This window comes from Typha latifolia, chromosome 3 (genome assembly GCF_019914945.1).
Source record: "Typha latifolia isolate L0001 chromosome 3, TyphaL0001v2, whole genome shotgun sequence".
NCBI lineage: Eukaryota > Viridiplantae > Streptophyta > Magnoliopsida > Poales > Typhaceae > Typha > Typha latifolia.
In genome coordinates this window covers 14,221,960-14,242,242 of record NC_133088.1, presented here as the reverse complement: position 1 = coordinate 14,242,242, position 20,283 = coordinate 14,221,960, and the positions used below count along the sequence as shown (strand labels likewise).

General features: G+C 36.2%; 2 protein-coding genes across 10 annotated transcripts in view; both read left to right on the top strand.

Annotated features, from left to right (window-relative positions):
- Window positions 1–3,528: 3,528 nt before the first annotated feature.
- LOC140784770 (cysteine-rich receptor-like protein kinase 2) lies at window positions 3,529–9,294 on the top strand. Its single transcript, XM_073132316.1, has 7 exons — window positions 3,529–3,848; window positions 7,090–7,212; window positions 7,564–7,691; window positions 7,790–8,003; window positions 8,146–8,377; window positions 8,506–8,656; window positions 8,755–9,294. The coding sequence occupies exons 2-7, from the start codon at window positions 7,206–7,208 to the stop codon at window positions 9,064–9,066; spliced, it is 1,044 nt and encodes a 347-aa protein (XP_072988417.1). The 5' UTR covers window positions 3,529–3,848; window positions 7,090–7,205; the 3' UTR covers window positions 9,067–9,294.
- A 1,303-nt stretch (window positions 9,295–10,597) lies between these two features.
- Window positions 10,598–20,283, top strand: part of LOC140783645 (regulator of nonsense transcripts UPF2) — a 31,897-nt gene continuing 22,211 nt past the window's right edge. For 2 of the 9 annotated variants that reach the window (XM_073130591.1, XM_073130585.1), the window contains exons 1-4: window positions 10,602–10,975; window positions 14,061–14,114; window positions 16,380–16,447; window positions 19,284–19,371. In XM_073130591.1, coding sequence (XP_072986692.1) covers window positions 14,105–14,114; window positions 16,380–16,447; window positions 19,284–19,371 — 166 coding nt within the window. In that variant the 5' untranslated portion in view covers window positions 10,602–10,975; window positions 14,061–14,104. Of the gene's footprint in view, window positions 10,976–14,060; window positions 14,115–15,191; window positions 15,290–16,320; window positions 16,448–19,283; window positions 19,372–20,283 lie in introns of all 9 variants that reach the window. The other 7 variants (XM_073130587.1, XM_073130593.1, XM_073130589.1 and 4 more) reach the window with 7 other exon arrangements.

Genomic DNA, 20,283 nt, shown 5'->3' with positions numbered 1-20,283 from the left:
CATATCTCTTTCATTTTCATAAAGATATTTATTTGTCTAAAATAGTTCAACGCTTAATTGCTCGGTATTTTATGTGAATTCTATCTCTTTAGTAAAGCATTAAACTAATTAATATTTTTCTTTAAAAAAATTACTAATAAAATTAGCATTTCACTTAGAAGATAAGATGTTAAATATATTTAAAAATAAATTTCTGATATATTCAGGATATTACAAACATCTACAAGAACAGTAAGCCACGCTCTTTTGATATTAATTTTGGAGCATGCTACATTAAATAAATAAAGTTTGACAGAGAGCTAGCTTGGTCAAATACTCAACTTTAGTTTAAAACTATAATAGGACAGCATTGGCTTTGATGGATCCAACCGAGTCTTATCTGGATCAAAGTATATCCCAAGTCGAATTGACCACTAATTACCATGCAATAATAATTAATACAACATAACCTACAGTAAATTTAGAGAGCACCTCTGAAAGTCTCGAGGTGGAGCCTCAGACTAGCTTTCAAATAATTCTAAAGGTTTGGGAATTCCAAATAAATTGACGGTAAATTTGCATATTATATCCCCTCTTATATTATTATTATTATAGTTTACATCTTATACTTTTACTATTTATAAATTGAGCTCTATCATTTAATGAATATGCGCAAAAAATATTTAATCCGTTAGATTTATTAGTTAAACTTAACTAAGTTCCTAGGTTAAATTAACTACACGAAAAATACTACGATAATGCTTTCAGCTAAGTTATACTTATAAAAAATATCTAATATTTTTTTCATATATTTCCAAAATTGACAATATCTTAGTACGCTAATTTTGTTAGGTTCTTATTATTTTTTTTCTAATTCATAGATTATTATGTACAAGTCATGTGAGTAACTATACGACATATTTAATTTTATATTTTAGAAAAAAATTTAATTTATTAAAATATATTTATCTTCTTAGGATAGTGAGATATTTTTAATAGATAAACGGGTCCATGTGTAAAAAAATTGTAGGAAAATATATGATAAAAAGTCCCAAGTGTAATTTTCTTTTATATAATTTGTAAGATGTGGACAAATAACTTGCTTGTTGTCAATGTACTTTTGCCTAGCTTCTGTAAAACGTTATTCACTTGATATATCTTCTAATAAATTTTGAGTAAGTTTTACAAATTTTTTACGTAAAGAAAGATCTCCGCAGACATATTATAATATTTCACATATGTTGGATAGGAACCAATACAAGAACTAAACTTGCAGTTGCATGGAGTGAAAGTCAAAAATGATGAATAGCTTAGTTGATGCCTCTCCATATGCTTCTTTTTTATATGCGTGTTGGATAAAATTTGTTATTTTTGTATTATTTTTCTTGTATTTCTGAACCACTTAAAGTAAAGTGTAGTTTGGATCTTTTTTCATCTAATGGGGATACCCATTTTTCTCAAAAACGAAATTGTTATTTTGTTGATTGGAAGTCTTGGTCTGTACTTGGTCTTTGTTGACTGGGATAATTGGTGTTGGTTTGGTTGGCTATAGTATGTGGTATTTCTTTTCTCTGTTGTTCAGATGCAATCTTTGAAATAGTTTACTGGCATTTTATGAGTTATATTATTATTGTTATTATTATTTTTGTTTGTTAATGAAACCGACCCTTCGGATTTTTCATAAGAGAAAAAAAAGAATTCCATGGCTACTAACAAATGATTAGTTGCAAATTGCAAATTAGTATCGATAAATGACAATTCTAATACATAGAAAAAAGAGGCGATACTTTGAATAAGTCCCACAACTTGGTGAAACATTATCAGCTTAACAGTAAACATATTGTATGAGGTCAGTGAAGAAAATGTAACAATCATGAGTACGCCATGACATCGAGATTAACTTTCCATTGGCTCTGTCATGACTCTAGCGGATTTGTATCAATATTGAAATCAAAACTAAAAAATTAATGGCTGCTTGAGCGGTTCCTATAGTATGGACGACAACGCTAAATGAAAGTGGTGGCAATGAGTAGCAAAGAGGTAGAGGAAGAGGAAGTATTTTCGCAATAACCCAATAACGGAGGAGGAAGGTAGGAGCTGACAGAGGAGAACAATGAGAAGAAAGAGGAAAAAAGAAGATAGAAGAGAATACTAGAAAAAAATTTATGGGAGAGAGAGGGAAAATGACTTTTCCCCTCTTAGCCAAAGTTGCTAGGAGATGGGTGAGGAGAGTGAATCATGGAGACCGGCACTGATGGATTCAATCTTGGAGGAGTTTTTTTTTGTTTTTTTGCAAACCCTAGCAAAAATATGTGATCCATTATTTGACACAATTAGATTTTTCTAATAAAAACTTCGATAAAAATGAAAACTATGGATAATAACGAATGCCAATTTCATTGGATTTGCAAACCTTATAAATTATTTGACAGAGACTCCAATTTGCGTCTTTGACCTTGGCGATCGCACCTTACATTCCAAGTTGAAGATTCAATCGTGGAAAATTGCAATCCCCACGAAGCAACAGTGCACCTATACGCTCAAGGCTTAGCTAATCTTATAACTAAAGAGTCAACAATAACATGGATAGAGAAGACCAAGTCAACTGTCTAGAAGTGGCCTTCATTATTATCGCATGTTAATTAGAGATCCATAGGACAATAAGTGACCTAATCGAACTCTACTTGCTCTTGGGCCTACAGTTAATAACTCAAATAACTTTATCCCATTGATTGATTGGTAGTACGTAATCATAGTCCTCAGACTCTTCTTGTTTGAGAAAAATAGTCGTCAACTAACTTCCAAGCTCCAGCATCGTTCTTACTCTTCCCGCTATATTTTCTCCTGAGACGGGCCCCACTCTAAGAACCGCGACTCATTGGCAAGAAAATTGCTTTGATCTTCTTTTAACCATATTTTGATTACAACGGCTCGAAAGCAACATCTCCATCTCCTCCTCCTCCCATCTTCTACTCCTTTATATTACAACTCTCCCTTCTCCTCTACCTCTGGTGTCGGGATTCCTCTCTCTCTCTCTCTCTCTCTCTCTCTCTCTCTCTCTCTCTCTCTCTCTCTCTCTCTCTCTCTCTCTCTCTCTCTCTCTCTCTCTCTCTCTCCCTCCCTCCCTCCCCGAATGGCCCACTCTTCCCTCAACCTCTTTCCCGCCTTAATCCTCCTCCTCTTCCTCCGCGCACCCGTCACAGCCGGTGACCCCCAGACCAACCTCCTCGACTTCGACTGCAGCCAGTACAAGGACACCAACTCCTCCCTCTTCCTCTCCACCCTCAACGAGACCCTCGACGGTCTCCGCAGCCACGCCAGAGAAGGCTTCGCCACCGCTTCCCGCCCCCCCGTCTACGCCCTCCTCCAGTGTCGCCCCTACCTCTCCGCCGCAGACTGCCTCGCCTGCTTCGACGCCGCCTCCGCGCACCTCCGTAAGTGCGGCGCCGCCAACGGCGCGCGGGCTATCTACGACGGCTGCACCCTCCGGTACGAGTCCGGCTCCTTCTTCGACCAGGCAACGCAACCCGGTAACAAGGGGATGTGCAGCGACAACAAGACAACGAATAAGGTAGGATTTGCGGCGGCAGCGAAGGGGTTGTTAACGGATCTGGAGGCCGCGACGCCGAGGATTAAGGGATTCGCGGCGGCGGTGGAGAGGGATGGGGTTTACGCAGCGGCGCAGTGAGTGGAGACGGTGAGCGAGGAGGGGTGTGGGAATTGCTTGCAGGTGGCGGTGGGGAACATCCAAGGCTGTCCGCCGGATAAGGATGGAAGGGCGGTGGATGCCGGGTGCTTCCTGAGGTACTCCGATACGGCATTCTTTGGCACGAACCAGACGGTGGATCTCACCCCCTTCTTGGAATCAGGTGAGCTGAATTTGTTTGGTGTGCTTATCAACTAATATACTGTCACTAACTAACTGTAGAGAGTTTCCAACCATTAACTATACATAGATGACCAGACGTCGTTCATTTATAAAATTTATAATCTCTGATATTCTATAGATAATTAGATCCAACGAGCAAAGATGATCTGAACGGTAAACTAATATTCCGCAAAAAATTCCTCCTAGTGAACCTCTCTCTAGACTCCAGAATAAGAGAGATATACTCTAATATCCTCGCATATGTATAAGACCGAATCCATTCGATTTCTAAAAAGGAAAAATTTATACTAATCCTAGTCTAGGAGAAATGATCTTCCATGGATACAACAGAATATGTAAAAGATCAGAACTAATCACAGAAAATATGCAGCAAAAACACGCAAAATATATTTAGTGGAAAACCCCTTATAATCAATCATTTAAATAGTGAATACAATACTATTCATCTACCATTATTCATCCAGCACTATTCATCCATTTAAAAACTTTGATAGGTCTACTTTTTTTTTTCTTCTTTTTTTTTAACATTCATCCATTATTTAAAATTATGCCAAGAATAAATTCCTTGCTTTCTTACATCATACTTATATGTAATAATCTAAATATATAAATTAGGATTTTATGTATGAAAATCTAACAATTACTAAATCAGTTTAGTGCTCATTAAACTAGTTTAAAATTATGCTCAAACCACGTCCAAACATGGCCTCAGAATAGTAGGTAATTAATATGATACTAAAATAGATATTCTGAGCTCGAATCCTATTAGATCTATCTATCATTTAAAATATAAAATATAGACTCATCAAAGAAGTCCACTTTTTAGGCTCATCAAATATCTTGATCCCGAAATAAAGGAAAATATTAGAATATAAAATAATTTAAACATTTAGAGTAATTGGTAAGTTATCAAACAAATCATAATCCTTTGGCGAATTGGATTTTTTTGTTTTCATCACTGGGCTTGAATAATAGTTTTTCTAACATTAGGGGTTTGAACATTCGAAAAATTAAGAATCTAATTCAATTATTAGAATTGACGTGGTTTTGAAATGTATTGCCAAACCCGAAGGCCTTTAACCTGCTTAATTTCTTCAATTCTAAAAAAATGTAATGCCTGATTAGCTCCCTTTGATGCTTAATCATGTGCCTTAAATAACAAACCGAAAAAAGGAGAAGTTATGGTTTTAGTAGACTTGCTTTGGTAGGGTTTTAGAAATTTTTTGCTCTTCCCCTCTTTTGGGAGCTTCCTCCTCCGTCGACGGCCTTCTTTCTCTCCTCTCAACTAAAGTGGCTAAGGGAGGGGAAGGATTCTTTCCTCATCCTTGAAGTTCTTTTGTATCTCTTTGTTTTCCCTCTCCTATCTTTTTCCCTTTCTTCTTTCATCTTTTTCTTTTCTTCCTCCTTCCTCTCCCTTCTCTTCCCCTACCTCATTATCAATGCCGTTTATCGACTCTCTTCTCCTTATCATCCTGGGTCTAGGGTTGCTGGCCTTGTCCTATTCTGCTCTTGCAACCCCTTTTATGTAATCGACCCCGTCCAACTCTCCTCCTCCATCGACTGCTTCTTTCACATTCTCTATGCCACCCTTTCTTTCTCTGCCTACTTGTTCTGGCTCGTCTTCTTACACTTCCTTACTAAGTGGATTGGGCGGTCAGTCATGCTCTCGGTTGCCCTACTTTCATCGTTGATCCCTCCTTCATCGTGACTCCTCCTTCAGTGTCGACGGTGGGTGAATGTGGTGTTGGGTCTACGAGGTTTGGAATAGGTGCAAGGAGGTGGTGTTGGGTCTACAGGGTTAGGATGGGTGCGAGAAGGTGGTGTTGGATTTTTCAGTTCAATAGTAAGGGTTCGTACGATGCTAGGTGGTTCTAGTTTGAACTTTGGTAGGAGCCTTCTTTTAGTTTACTCTTCTCACTTGGGAAAAGAGAAGGACTGTGAAGACATGTCAGTCAAGTCAAGTTAGTTAAATTTTATTTATTAAATAAAGTGGATAATTTGCATATAGATTCGATCCACTAGAGATTTACTCCTATAAATAGGAAGGGTCGTGTGTTTATTATTATCATGAATTGGTTATTGAATCAAGTTTTTTTATTATCTCATATTAATCTTTTATCGTAGTCATTAGATTATCTTTATATTCATAAAAGTATGTTATAACTTTAGAACTTTTTCGAGCTTTCAAATTCTAGTCACCATCATATTTCAGCAGTCACCCTACTCTATGGCCATCCACCAAAACCCTCCGACGATCGCTGTAATGTCGGATATTTACCGATCTGTCATGTATATGACTTTTCCCACTATTTTATTTATAGCTTTTCATCTCGACATCGAATTTACGTAAAACTAGAGCAATTAGAACTTTAACTTATGAGGCTACCACTTATAAAATATCATAAGTTTTTTACATTTAGATCAGTTTAGACCTGGTTCATAATAATTTTTGGGGCTGACATTGAGTTTGATATGTTTGTTCCATTGCCCTCCCTTCTCTCATGTAATTACAGCGTGTGCTAGTCAACACCTCGATCTAACAACAATCCTCCTCCTTCCTCATCCCCATAGTCGCTAAGTGCTACTACTGCCTACTGCTTGCCACATACACTATGTTTTGTTCATTATAGGTTCTTTTCATTTCTAGAGTTGGTTGGTGATCTTATCTCTCTAGTCTTTAGTGATTATGTCTTGGATTGTCGAATCACGACAAAACCATATGCTAACTACAAGCTCTTTGCTCTTGTGAATCTATTATGGTTGTTTTTCATTTTTGTAATTATTATGTGCTCTTGGGATTGATGCTTTGTTTATATGTATTACTATTTTATTTAGGCTTAAGTATGGAGCTTGTAGCAAAGAATTATTGCTCTATCTCCCTCCATCTGTTTATTGGGTTGTCTTATTATAATATGAGGAATTTAATGAATTATTATTGTTGCTTTCACTTGAGAAAAAAAGTTGGGTTCATCTATTCCAAAAGTGAGCTTATTTGACTAATTGGAATCAATTGAACCCTACATTGATCTTCTCCTATCGAAGATTTAATTTTTTTGAGTGGTCAAATGCGAAAAGACATAGAAGGATGTGAACCGGTATGGAGAAGCATGAGAAAAGCTTTCAGGATGGATGCATTATTGCATGATAAAACACTTCATTGAATCAGATAGTGAGGTTGCACATAGTAAGTTTCCGTTGACTAATATTTCAAAGTACTGCAGGGAGTTTGAGTAAAAAGAAAGCCATCATTGGAGGAGTTGCGGGGGGAGTTGGATTGCTATTGCTTTTGGGTCTTGGCGTACTCTTGCGAATCAGACTGTGGAGGAAGCTTGAAAATATGAGAGGTGAGAAACTACAATTATGCCCATCCTTTTATTATTATCACAAATTTCTATTTAGGAACTTCTTTTTCTGGTGGAGTGAAGAACTCCCATAGCTCTTGCTCGACTTTTGAGTTTATTCTTATGTCAACACATTGGGTTGTTAAAGAAGTTTAAAGGATAAGGAATTGTTGATAGAGACAGACCTACTAACAATCAAGATGGCCAATATATATTCCTTATATATGCGTGCGTGAGTGAGTGTGCACAGATTACCGAAGTATTTTGGTTGTTGCAATTAATTAAAGGATTTATTAACTTTTTTTCATTTGTAACATGTTTGATATGCATGTCTGTGATTGCTTGCTTGCGTAGGAGATATATTAGGGGCAACTGAATTACAAGGTCCTCTAACTTTCCACTACAAGGATCTAAAAACTGCAACAAATAATTTCAGTAAAGAAAATAAATTGGGAGGAGGAGGGTTTGGAGATGTATACAAGGTGAGATGAAAGAACCTTTTACTTTCCCAGCACTTACATTATACTGTTCTATTGATGGAAAATTAAAGTTGGTCTTTTGAGTTGACTATCTATTATAGGGCACACTGAAAAATGGTAAAATCGTGGCTGTCAAGAAGTTGGCAATAGCTCAAACCAGTAGGGCAAAAGCGGACTTCCAAAGCGAGGTGAAGCTGATTAGCAATGTCCATCATCGAAATCTGGTTCGTTTACTTGGATGTTCTAGCAAAGGCCTTGATCTTCTACTTGTTTATGAATACATGGCAAATGGAAGCCTCGATAAATTCTTATTTGGTACGTTCTCTATTATTTTAACCTATTATTTTGAATTAATTAATAACTTTCACTTATATTGTTACATAGACTGTATGACTATAGGACCAAGTATCTACATTTACATAGACCCCTATCAAGTTTACTTGAGCTTATTTGATAGGTGAGAGACATGGAACCCTCAGCTGGAAACAGAGATTTGATATTATTGTTGGCATGGCTCGAGGTCTTGCATATTTGCATCAGGAGTTCCATGTCTATATCATACATCGCGATATAAAGTCTAGTAATATTCTTATTGATGGTGATTTTCAGCCCAAAATAGCTGATTTTGGCCTAGCAAGGCTTTTACCAGATGATCATAGCCATCTCAGCACCAAATTTGTAGGAACATTGTACGTGCGAAAACTTCTTGACTACTCTGTCTGTTTATTATTGCGACCTTTGAAACTATGTTAAGTTATTGGATTGTGATTGCTTCTAACACATTGCATTTTACAATGATATTGTTATGTTGGAATAGGGGATATACTGCTCCTGAATATGCCATCCATGGGCAACTAACTGAAAAGGTTGATACATATAGCTATGGAGTTGTTGTTCTTGAAATAATAAGTGGTCGAAAAAGCAACGACGTAAAGCTTGAGCCTGTGACTCAGTACTTGCTTGAATGGGTAATTATCACATTATGCCTATTCTCTTTTCAATGCTTACATGAGGCATCATATATCATGGCTTATTTTTAATTTAAGACGATCACAATTCTTGCCAGGCCTGGAATCTATACGAAACTAATGAACTGATAGGATTGGTAGATAAAAGTTTGAAGCCTAATGAATTTCCACCAGAAGAAGTCCAGAGAATAGTTCAGATAGCTCTTCTTTGCACCCAGTCCATAGTAGTCGCAAGGCCAACAATGTCTGAGGTTGTTTTGATGTTGTTAAGCGGTGGGTCTCTTCTCCAGCCCACGATGCCTACCTTTATTGACGCCAAAAGTCGAGTACGTAGCGACACATCCTCCTCCTCCAATTCATCTTCTGTCTCTAAGGCTACTATATCAGTATCACAATTCTCAGGCCGATGAAGTTGGCACACAAATCAATAACAGGGTATTGGTAAACAAGGTACACAAAAATAAAATAGGATATGGTGTGTGTTTAATTGTTAATATGACCCAAACATCTTTATTATTTTACAATTGCAAAGTGGTAAAATAAAGTATAGATTATTGTGCATCACATTCACAACATTGAATACTATGTAACCGTGACGATAAGCAATGCAAATGAAATCCCCAAGATTGTGATAAGTATGTAAAGTTACTTCTCAACTATGTGTTAAAAAGTGTGAGAAATGTATTTGGTAATAGAATTACTTTCTTGATAAATGAACGAGAGCTGCCATCTCTTCAGTTCCCTTCTGCTGAAAATTTGAAGAGTAAGATTGGTGTGCAAAATAATTATCTAGCATGATCTGAAATCAATTTCTCTTCTTAATATCTGGACCATCTCATATACCTTGTAAATTGACTTTGTAGAATATTATGATTGTATTATATCACTGATCAAGATTTTCATTTTCCTCGTAAAGCTGAATCAAGGCGACGAATTTGTTTAACGTCTTATTGTTTTTTAGATAAATATTTATTAGGTTAGTGAACTAATTTGCTTCTCAAAATTTATATTTGAGAAATTTCTCATTTTGATGGCGAGGATTACGGTCTGTTCATTAAATGACTTTAATATTTACAATTCATAATTACCAAGAAGTAGTTTGGTCAAATTTCACAATACCACCGTCCTTCGGCGAGGTGCCTCTGTACTCTTTTGTTAGGAAGCATGTCGTAAGTTTGAACATCATATGCAATGCTTAATGTATGGAAAGTGTCGTGATCATTGAATTGACTTTGAAGAAAATATGATGGTCATGAGAGGATTAAGCTTATTGTCTCATTAATTAAAGGAAAAAGTTATATATAAAAGATTTTTCTTCCTAGTTTATCAGAGTTTTAAATTAGAGGATTAGATGGTTACTATCACGCGTATCTGCTTATTAAATGAGTTATTATTTTTAAATATAAATAAGATTTATTTATTAAACGGGTTACATGAGTCATAAAATAGGTTCTTGGGTGACAGAAGTTATTTAAATTTGTATAAATTATTTATGTCAGATATAAATTTATTTGAGTTATAAATAATTTTTTTTTACTTTATAAACAAGTTGTTTTTGCATTATAAATATATTATTTGTGTGATAAAAGAGTTATTCTGGTTGTAATTGAGTGATGAAGTTATAATTGGATTATCGCGTTATAAATAATTTAGCGAATGCCATTATAAATGGGTTAAACATGTTAAGATAATATAGACAAATATAAGTAAGGGGGTGAAAACGGGTCGGATTTATTTTGATCCAGCCAATTACCCGATCCGATCTGATCAAACAGTAGGGTAAAAAGTTTCGACCTTTTTCTAAATTTAGATGCGGATATTGGATATCCCTTCACCCGTATATTTTTTAAACAATATACTTATAATATATATATATATATATCCTACCCGTTAAAAGCCTAAATCTGACCCGTTATTATCCAAACTCTGCCCCTATCTTTCACCCGTAATCCGAACCCATCTAACCATTTTCTCTCCCCAGTCGAAACAGAAAATCCCCAACCTAGGGGCCATCAAAATCCCAAAACCACCATCCTCCTCCTCCAGCGCCATCACCTCACCGGCTCTCCGCCGTCACCAAGCTTCGCCTCCTCCCTCCTCGAGCTCGCCGTCACCAAGCTCCGCCGCCATCGCCTCTCCGCCGTCACCGAGATCAGCCTCCTCCCTCCTCGAGATCGCCGTCGCCAAGCTCCGCCTCCCCAAGCTCCGCCGACATCGCCTCTCCGCCATCACCAAGATCCGTTTCCTCCCTCCTCGAGCTCGCCGTCACCAAGATCCGCCGCTATCGTCTTCATCTGGGTGATCTCTAGGCCTTCCCAGGTAATGGTATCTAAAGCTCATTTGTTGACATAGTCTAGCATTACTTATTCATATTTGGGACATTGATCTGCAATGAATTTCCCTTAGTTATGGGGGTATGACAGACTGAATGCATAACCCTTTTTACATCTGCACAGAAGCATATTATTCGGACTTTGTTACTTTAGTAGAACAATTTTTTTTCTTTGTTCCATATTATTCAGGTTATAGAATGTGTTATTTTCTTCTGATGGTTTTGTTGCCTGCATTCTTTATGAACATCTTCACTGATCTTGAAATATTTATCAAGAATGATATCTCTGTGCAACTGAACAAATTTAATCAGATGACTAGACTGGACATACCCAAAACAATTTGTAGTTTTTACTTTGCTCATTTAAACGGTGAACACTGATATTGTTTTTAGTGATGTGTTCTATATTGTTTGTAAACTCTTAGTATTTTGTGTTAATGGCATCCAAAAGAAAGGTCGCACTTCACTTAGTTTTTGATCCATATCCATTTAAGATCCGATCCAAAAATCATCTTTAGTTAGGATATGATTTTTAATTCTGCTATCCGTCTAATATTCATATTTGAAACTGTATCTGGACTAAAAATATGGATTCGTTTCACACCTGAACATGATCAATTTAATTATCGGGTTAGATGGATTGATCCATTTACGATCCAAAATTGATTAGACTAAAACCCGTTTATTCGTTTACCCGATTGAATCAACTTTTACCGCTACCGAATATACGAATCCAAGACTCGATCCGAACCCGGCCCAACATGGCCTACTAATTATGCAACTAACTCAAAGCTCGGGATTTGGATTCCACCTCTTTCTTCTTGCTTTCTTAACTCTTCTCTCTTTCTCTCTCTGGGTTGGTTTGCTTCGACTACAGAGAATAAATTGTGGCTTCTTTGACAGATAACTGGAGGGTATGCCGCTTTGCTTCTCTTATTCCCTCTCTTCTCCATTTTCTTGCTTTTCCCCTTTGAAAGAGCACGAAATCTTCTATTGTTGTTGTTGGTATGAGATTGATATAGTTGAAATTTGGATGTCATATCTTTTTTATTTTATGGTTTTTTCTTTGATTTCTATGCCAAGAGGGTGTTAATTTGTGCGATTTGATGAATTATCCAACTATCCGGAATTTGGTAGGTATCTTTACTCTTATGCTTTAACCATATGTTATGGGAGAACAAACTTCAATATGGGTGCTTTTTCGTTTTCTGAGAAAAAGATTAAATTAGTGCCAGTAACCAGAAAAGATACTATCTTTTAAGGCCTAGAGAAGAAATTTTGGATTTTGCTCGTGATGCAGTTCCAACTCTCTCTCTTTCACTGGAGAATGATTTATGTTTTGGTACTCCTTTTAATTGATCAGAATATGCCTGTGAAGCTAGGACTTGGTTTTTAATGCCCTTTTTTTTGCTAGTTAGTTGTGGGATTGGGGTGTTATTCCGTGCAGTTTGGAAAGGTGTATGCAGATGTTCTTACTTTTGTTTTGGGTATCATTTTATCCAGTTCCTCTGATTTGTTGTCTTACAATTATGGGGATTTGGTTATCTTTGTCTTCTTGTTCTGTAACTTTTCTTGTTTGGTGCTGAGTATGCCATGTGGTAACTGTAGTTGGTGGACTGTAGGGTCTACAATGAACTATGATATTTCAAGGTTTTCTTTGGATGTTGAGAGATCTTCTCCCAACTATAAAAGCCCCAGAGTCCCAGTTAGTGGAACTATGTTGAATGTTCCATGAAGTCATTTTGGAAAAAAGTTATAGGATTTATAAGTTAACCAAAGAACTTGTAAATACCATCTCCTGAATTTTTTCTAGATGAAATGGCCCATTGACTGTAGAATCTAGTACACCCGAATGTTAGCCTTGTTTTTTCTAAATTGACTTGCCTCAATCCCCTCTAATACTCGCTGTCATATTTAATTGACATGTCCACATATCAATGAGAATGATTTCATGTATTTTTCTTTGCTTTCTAGATAAGTCCTAATTTCTTTTTCTTTCCCTGATTGTTAACTCATTTGTGATTTGTGACCACTGAGTCGAGCTGGGTTACCTTTTGAGAGAATTAAGACCTTGAAAGTTAAAGTAACTGCTTTAATCGAAATCAAGACAAGAAAATATTTGTTAAAGATCCACGTTGTTTTGTATGATCTACATTGTTTGGAAGGACTAGAAACATGAAATCACATGCTTTGAGTGCCTTTTAACCTATGGATCAAGTACACAAGAAATGGATGGAATAAATCATAGATTCTTTATTTCTGTTCAAAGCTATTGGTTTCAATTTAGGTAATTAAAATCATGGATGGCCGTGCCGACCACCGGACGGCACAGCACATGCTGCGACACTTGCCGGCCATGTCGCGCGCGTGAGAGAGAGAGAGAGAGAGAGAGAGAGAGAGAGAGAGAGAGAGATGAGGGAAACTACTCACCTTTACCCTTTGCTGCTCCCCGTCGACGACTAGCCAATGCTGCTCCCCACCGACCTCATTGTTGTCGTTCGCCACTGTCTCATCGCCCTTGAGCTCGAGCTGCCAATTGCATGCAATGTGGTACCCTAGCTTGAGGAGGAAGAAAGAGTAGCGGATTGGGTTGGGTAAAATAAAAACTTATGTTGCAGTTTTTAAAGCTCTTAAAAATGTTACATAATTATATAGTATTCATGCATTAAAAATTAAAGTTCTATTTGAGAACCTTGACATTAACCACCACAAAAATTTCCTAGGGTAAGCAAGATTTAACAACAAATTTACTCAAAGTTAGTATTGTGATTATAAATATTATTTAGTTCATATGCTTTTTGCTATTTAGGTACCACAATCTTGACCTGACATCATGTAACAGTGGGTTGAAAAAAAAATGCAGCCAACTGTTACATCTTTCCCAGTAACAACATCAATGAAATAATAGTCGAGCCTTTAGTCCCAACTATGTTAAGGTTGGCTATAGGACGTTTTATCTCTGCTTTACTTGTTTGATACTTTGAGAATCTTTTTAAATAGTCATATCTTGATGGGAAAAATCTTTGATGATCAAGCGAAATTTGAGCACTTAATTTGTTAATGCATTTGCAGCTGTTGGTTTGAGGGCATTCAGGGCAACTTGCTTTCATTTCCAGATGGTTCCAGGTACTAAATATATTCGTGTTTCATTTAGTACATGCTTGCCGTAGACCTTTTAGGTTCTGTGGTATGGTGATCGGAAACCATCTAAGGCTTGCATGTGCTGGATCAGTTGTTTTTCATGACCATATGATACAATGGTGATTGGCTAGTATGCTTTGATGGATATATTGCTTCTTGAAATGGAAACTTGATTCTTTTCCTTGTGTAAACTGCATGAACTAGGTCTACTGGTCAGGGTAACACTTTTCTGTGTGCTTCCATCACAAGCTTAGCGATTGATGCTTTTAGAACATTATGTTTCTCTAGAAACTATAAGTACCAGGGAATTTGACATTACGTGAGATGGTACTGTACATGTCAAGATGGTTCTGGAAACAAAATTGGAATTTACAAGAATTTTCTAATGGAGGGGACGCTATCAGTTTCTCATGGTTGAAGCTGAAAAACAAGTTTATGACAATGAGAGACTTAGATGCCCGAATCATTTATCCAGCGAGAATGGTTTTGGACCTTGTTGAGGAGACTTTGTTGTGGAATTAGGTGGTGATCATGGATATTACATAAAATAACTTGCCTTGATAATCAAGCCTATACATCGAGAGATTTTTTAAAATTAATTTCTTTATTTATGAATTCCATTATAGAAAGCACATTTAAAAAAAAAAAACTTCTGCCTTAACACATAGATTCCCGCCTTTGATAGAATATAACTAGACTCTATTTAGATCCCGCCTAGTTGACCGCCTTAGCATCTCGTATCATATTTTATTATGTAGATTGACTCTGAAAATCAAATTATTGTATATGTTGATGAATTGGTGGATTCTAATGGCTAACAAGAATGCATTGGCATAATGTTTAGATTGTAGGTATTAAATTTAACTTTTCTCTAACTAGTATATGTTTATATGTTTATTTTTTAGCCATCTGGAAATCTGGGCACCTGCCTAGCACTTACACATTATATGGTCCCTTGTTTGTCTGCTTATTGCCTATTGTATTTTACTATTTTTAAAACCTTGAGTAACCAATACCCATGCCAGCAAGTTTGTAATTCTTATAGAAGCCCTTTTTCCACAGTGATTCTTAGTCTACATGGAGTAAATCTAATTGGTCTGCAAGTTTGAACTTTACAATGATGCCTTTCATCAAATGTACAATGCAAACTATCTGAAAAGGTATCCCAGAACCATGAACCTTTACCTTTTTTTTCAATATTCATGGTTTTAGATGCTAACATTTTTTTGAAGGCCAGGCATCCTTTTAGAGTGCTTTGTGGTGAAACAATTAATTTATAATTGTAGTGATATGCTATACTCTGTGGTAATTAGGAGAACACATCAGGAGTTTGGATTATTAGTTATTACTTATTAGCAACCTTTGGGTAGTTAGGAAAGCGCATCAGGGGTAGGCCACTCTATAGTTGGTCTTTTGAGTTTGATCTCCTATGTTTGATATGTGTAGAATCTTAGCAACCTTTTGCTTGATCCAACATAATTTGTCATATGCCCAAGCCTACTGTTCTTTATAAGTGCTAGGGCTATAAGGTGGTCAGTCCAAGTGAAATCATTTTCTTATTAGTTGGTCCACCCAAGTAAGACCATCTTATTTATTATTGTTTTGGATCTCTTTAGCCACAATGGTAGCACTGCAAAAAGCAATTTAGCTTAAATTCTTTGCTTGATTTTATTTGCAGTAGTTTGCTGAGTAGCCTTAAATATGATAAACTGTAATTGTTCCCAATTATGTATTCTTTTCTCCACTTGTTATAGACTCATATTGGATTAAAGTTAAAATGGATATAAGTCCTTACACACATACATATATCCTGTTTAATATTTTTTGGGATGTAGACAAATAGGTCAATTTTGGGATGTAGACAAATAGGTCAATTTGGAGCCATATATTTTGGAGAATAATTCTTTCCTTTTTCTTGTGTGCTGGTCCTTTGTGAAGCTGGGATGACGGTTTGTAAATGTTTTTCAGGTTTTATCTGTAATGATTTCTGATATACATCTTTAGATCGTGTTACTTATTTTGTATATGAATAGTCGCTTTATCTGTTTGCTTTGTATATTATTTCCTACATAACCCATTGAAAAATACTGTCATAAAATCCACTGTGCACTCATGACCATCGTTTATGAAATGTTTTTATGTCCACTGTTAGTTTGATATTAGTGCACCCTGTGTACTATCATATATGCAGATTTGGTACTTGATGACATGAAGTGGTTGTCTGCCATTGATTGATTGTTTTATCGGTAGGAGAAATGGAGCATATGGAGGATGAATGTCGCATCGTCAGTGAGCATCACAGTAAACAGGATGAGGAAGTAAGCTTAAGTAATCTAATTATGAAATTGTAATTCATTTCTATTGGTTTATTTCTGAAGAGAGCGAACAATATTTATTGCTTCTTACATGCCATAATTAACGATATTTGTTTCTGTCAGCTACATCTTTCATTTCCTGTTAGCATGTGCTTGATTTCTTCCCTCTATATTGGACTGCCTAGTAAGCCAACAGTAGTGGCCATATCAACTGGAGAATGATTTTTTTGAAAACCCTCAAGTTAGTGTGAACTTTGGTTGTTTTCTGGAGTTGATCATGATTATGCTTTTAAATTTAGCATGCACTTTGGTTGTTTTCTGGAGTTGATCTTGATTATGCTTTTAAATTCGGTAGACATTCTTTTCTCATGATACCTAGTGAACTAGTATAAATTCCTGTTTGGGTTAGGATAGCTTTGAACAGATATGCGTTCTATTGCCATGTAGATGGAATTTGATGAATTACGAGTTTCTCATCAAATCAAGCAAAGCTAGATTAAGAATCAAGCCTGTAGGAGGATAAAGTTTATTGCTTGGAGTGTAAAAGTTGTTGCATCTCTTTCACTTTATCTATTTCGTCTGGGGGATGTGATTTGGAGCTAATATCGCATTTTCATAGAAAAACAGTTCAGAAGAGGGAGAGTCTTGAGAGAAAGATTGGTGCAGGGGAGTGAGAATTGAAATTTCAGATAGCATAGGATTCATCATGCTTCAAGGATCTGAATCTAGCTGTAGATATAAAGCATTAAAATCTGATTCTTTATAGGCGGTTCTGAAGTCTTCTTGATCTTTTGTAATAAATTAGGTTTGAGTTTCTATTCTTTTGCTTTTGTATCTACATTTGCAACTTAAAATGGTCTTCTTTCTGTTCTTGCCTTTTCCTGTTATTTGTCTCAAACTTGCTTTTACCTGCCTGAGATTACTGAGATCTATCTTCAGTGGGTCAGATTGAGGTTATCCAGATTTAACCTGATACTGATGAGTTTGATTTAGTTATCATTTGATTTCATATGGACTAAATATAAATCTCAAATCCGTTTCTTATCTCTCTTATTCTGAGATAACTTTGCACTTCTTTTGATTGCCAAATTCATTCTTACTTTCTTCATCATCTATTCCTAGTGTTGATGTTATAACCATAATTTCCAGTTTCGACCGATCCCGAGTGGGATCGGCCGAAACCAGCCAGTTACAGGTGGCTGCTAGCAAGCTGCTGCTGCAGGCAGCAGCAGCAACAACTAGAGAGAGAGAGAGAGAGAGAGAGAGAGAGAGAGAGAGAGAGAGAGAAGAGGAAAAAAGGAAGAGAGTGAGGGAGAGAGGGACAGCTGCTGCTGACAGCAACAGCTAGAGAGAGAGGGAGAGAGGGAAAGATAAAAAAAAAAAGAGAGGGTGAGAGAGAGAGGGAAAGATAGAAAGAAAGAGAAAAGTGTAGAAAAGAATGAATACTTCAGACTAATAGTTAGAGGGATAGAAAAAAAGAAAGGGAGGAAGAGAGATTTTTAGTTTTTTAGTTTTTAGGCTTTATATATGAGTAATTATTATTTCTTATTTTCTTATAATTTTTTCTAAATTTTTAAAAATTTCTCAATATTTTTAAATAATATTTAGAATTTTATTTAATTAAAATAATCTGATCCGATACAGGCGGCCGATACGGCTGATACGTATCGTTTTTCCGGATGACCGATCCCGATACCGATTTTTGAAATCTTGGTTATAATAGTGAAGAACAGACTTGGGATACGGACTGACACGATACAAATATGGTGATACGATAAATCTTGAAAAAAAAGAATACAGGCATGTCTAGGATACGACTATAAATAAATTATATATATGTAATTTATTAATACATGTAAAATAGAAATTGTTAACTTATAATAGAAATGCAGAAAATTAGATTCTCCATAAATAAAAATAAAACAAAATTAATAAGTGTCACTCATTGCAATCACTGTATAAACAAAAATAAAATAAAAATTAACAAGTCTCTAACTCATTGTATAAATAAAAGAAATAAAATTAACAAGTCACTAACTCACTATCACTGTATAAATAAATTAAATTAAAAAAAGCATCTTTAAGTTGTGTATTTGCGTTTGGGCTTCTTTTCAACTTGGCTTGAGAGGGAGGGAGGGAGAAGTAGAAGAAGAAATATGAGAGAGAGGGAGGGAGGGGGAGGGACCTCAGTCGCAACCAAGGAGCACGTCGTCGAGGGAGATCGTAACCACAACCTAAGGGAAGAGGTTTTATTTGGGATTTTGGTTTGAGTTATAAATTTTTGTAAACACGAACTTGTAACCTGCGACGTGTCCGCCTCAGTGTAACCCGGAGTTTTCGAAATAATCTTCTATTTCGGATGCTTTTCCCGCATTTGGCATGTGTCCCCGGCATTGTGGTGTTCTCATCGTGTCGGACATGGCCACAACAAATATTTGCACGAGTTCGTGCTTCCCAGCATTACAAAGTAGCATGATTTGCCATGTTGTCACTTGCCAGCATGGCTTACTGATGCTGATCTTGCCTGATCTATGGTAACCATGGCAACAACACATCTCCTTTCCATAAGTATTGTGTAAGCATATGGGCACAAGATAACAGCTCATATGAAGGGTGTGCCACTTGTACCAACTACTAATCAGTAGTAGCTCCCTTCTCTCAATTAAAGTTACATAGATAGGGTCATAATAGTATCTTGATAGACCTATGGTCCTAGGACAATTGACATTTGTGTGTTAGTATGTACTAGCTATTGGTAAATTCCACTCTTTATGCTCTTGTATATGATACTGATAGGTTACAATTGAGTTGATTGCTATTAAGTGTTGATACTCTGCAGGAAAGTGTCGCACGTCTTGAGGAGTACAAGAAACAGATTGATGTAAAGATCACTCTCCGTCGTAGTAATCTGAATCCTGAAAGGCCAGGTAACTTATTTTGGGCATTATATCATTTAAAGTTCATCTTGCACTGAAACTTCAATTACGTCACCTGTGGTCTTTTGATACTTTGAGAGGGAAATGGTCATGTATTAAGTATTGGTCTAGGAATGAATAATAACTGCTAGGAACATCTGAGACTTACTACGACAAAAAGAGTGGTTTCTGTTTTGTTCTTTAATTCTTGCCATGCTGTTTTTTTCTTCTTTTCTTCCTTCAAAGCTCTCTGATTAATATCACTACATTCAAGATGTTCCTTCTCATTTTCTTTTCTTATAGTCTTGCAGTTTCTTCATTTTTCTTCTAACTATCTGGAGGGCATTGTACTAGATCTTTTCTTTTAGTAACCTTTTTGTACTTCACTTACTGATGAAGTGCATAATATGAGAACCCTCTTATGTTTTCAAATTGAGGATCAAATTGTTCTTCGTTTATGTTTGACGGCGTTCAATTATGAATTTAAACTTTTCTTATGTAATAAAAGCCTTTGCATTCGTCACCAGTTAGCTAAGTGTATCGTACAACCTACATAATTATGGCCTTATTAATTAACAGGTATTTGATTTTGCCTTCAGCACTTCTCTTGCACTGTAGTCTTCTAGCATATTATCTGCAGCTGAATAGTTATCATGTTAGTGCATATCTGTATCATTAATCTAATGGTTTGGTGCAACCTTTATTTCCTAGCAGCTAGGTAAGAAGTCTATTCATTTGAAGTTGTAATGCTGTTACTGTAATTATGTTATCACCTTGTTCAAAACTTCAAATCTTTGCTGACATCAACATTTCTTACTCATTCTGTTTGTGTTGTTCGCCAAACTTGACATAATGATGCTATATTTTTAAATAATTGGCTTGTGATCACTGATCAGATAAGAAGGAATGTTTTTTTCTTTCTTT

Bases quoted from the DNA above. Each gene is read 5' to 3' on its own strand.
- LOC140784770 (XM_073132316.1), top strand. The intron at 7,692-7,789 runs GTGAGATGAAAG...TATCTATTATAG, and splicing joins GGTTTGGAGATGTATACAAG to GGCACACTGAAAAATGGTAA. The intron at 8,657-8,754 runs GTAATTATCACA...AATTCTTGCCAG, and splicing joins CTCAGTACTTGCTTGAATGG to GCCTGGAATCTATACGAAAC.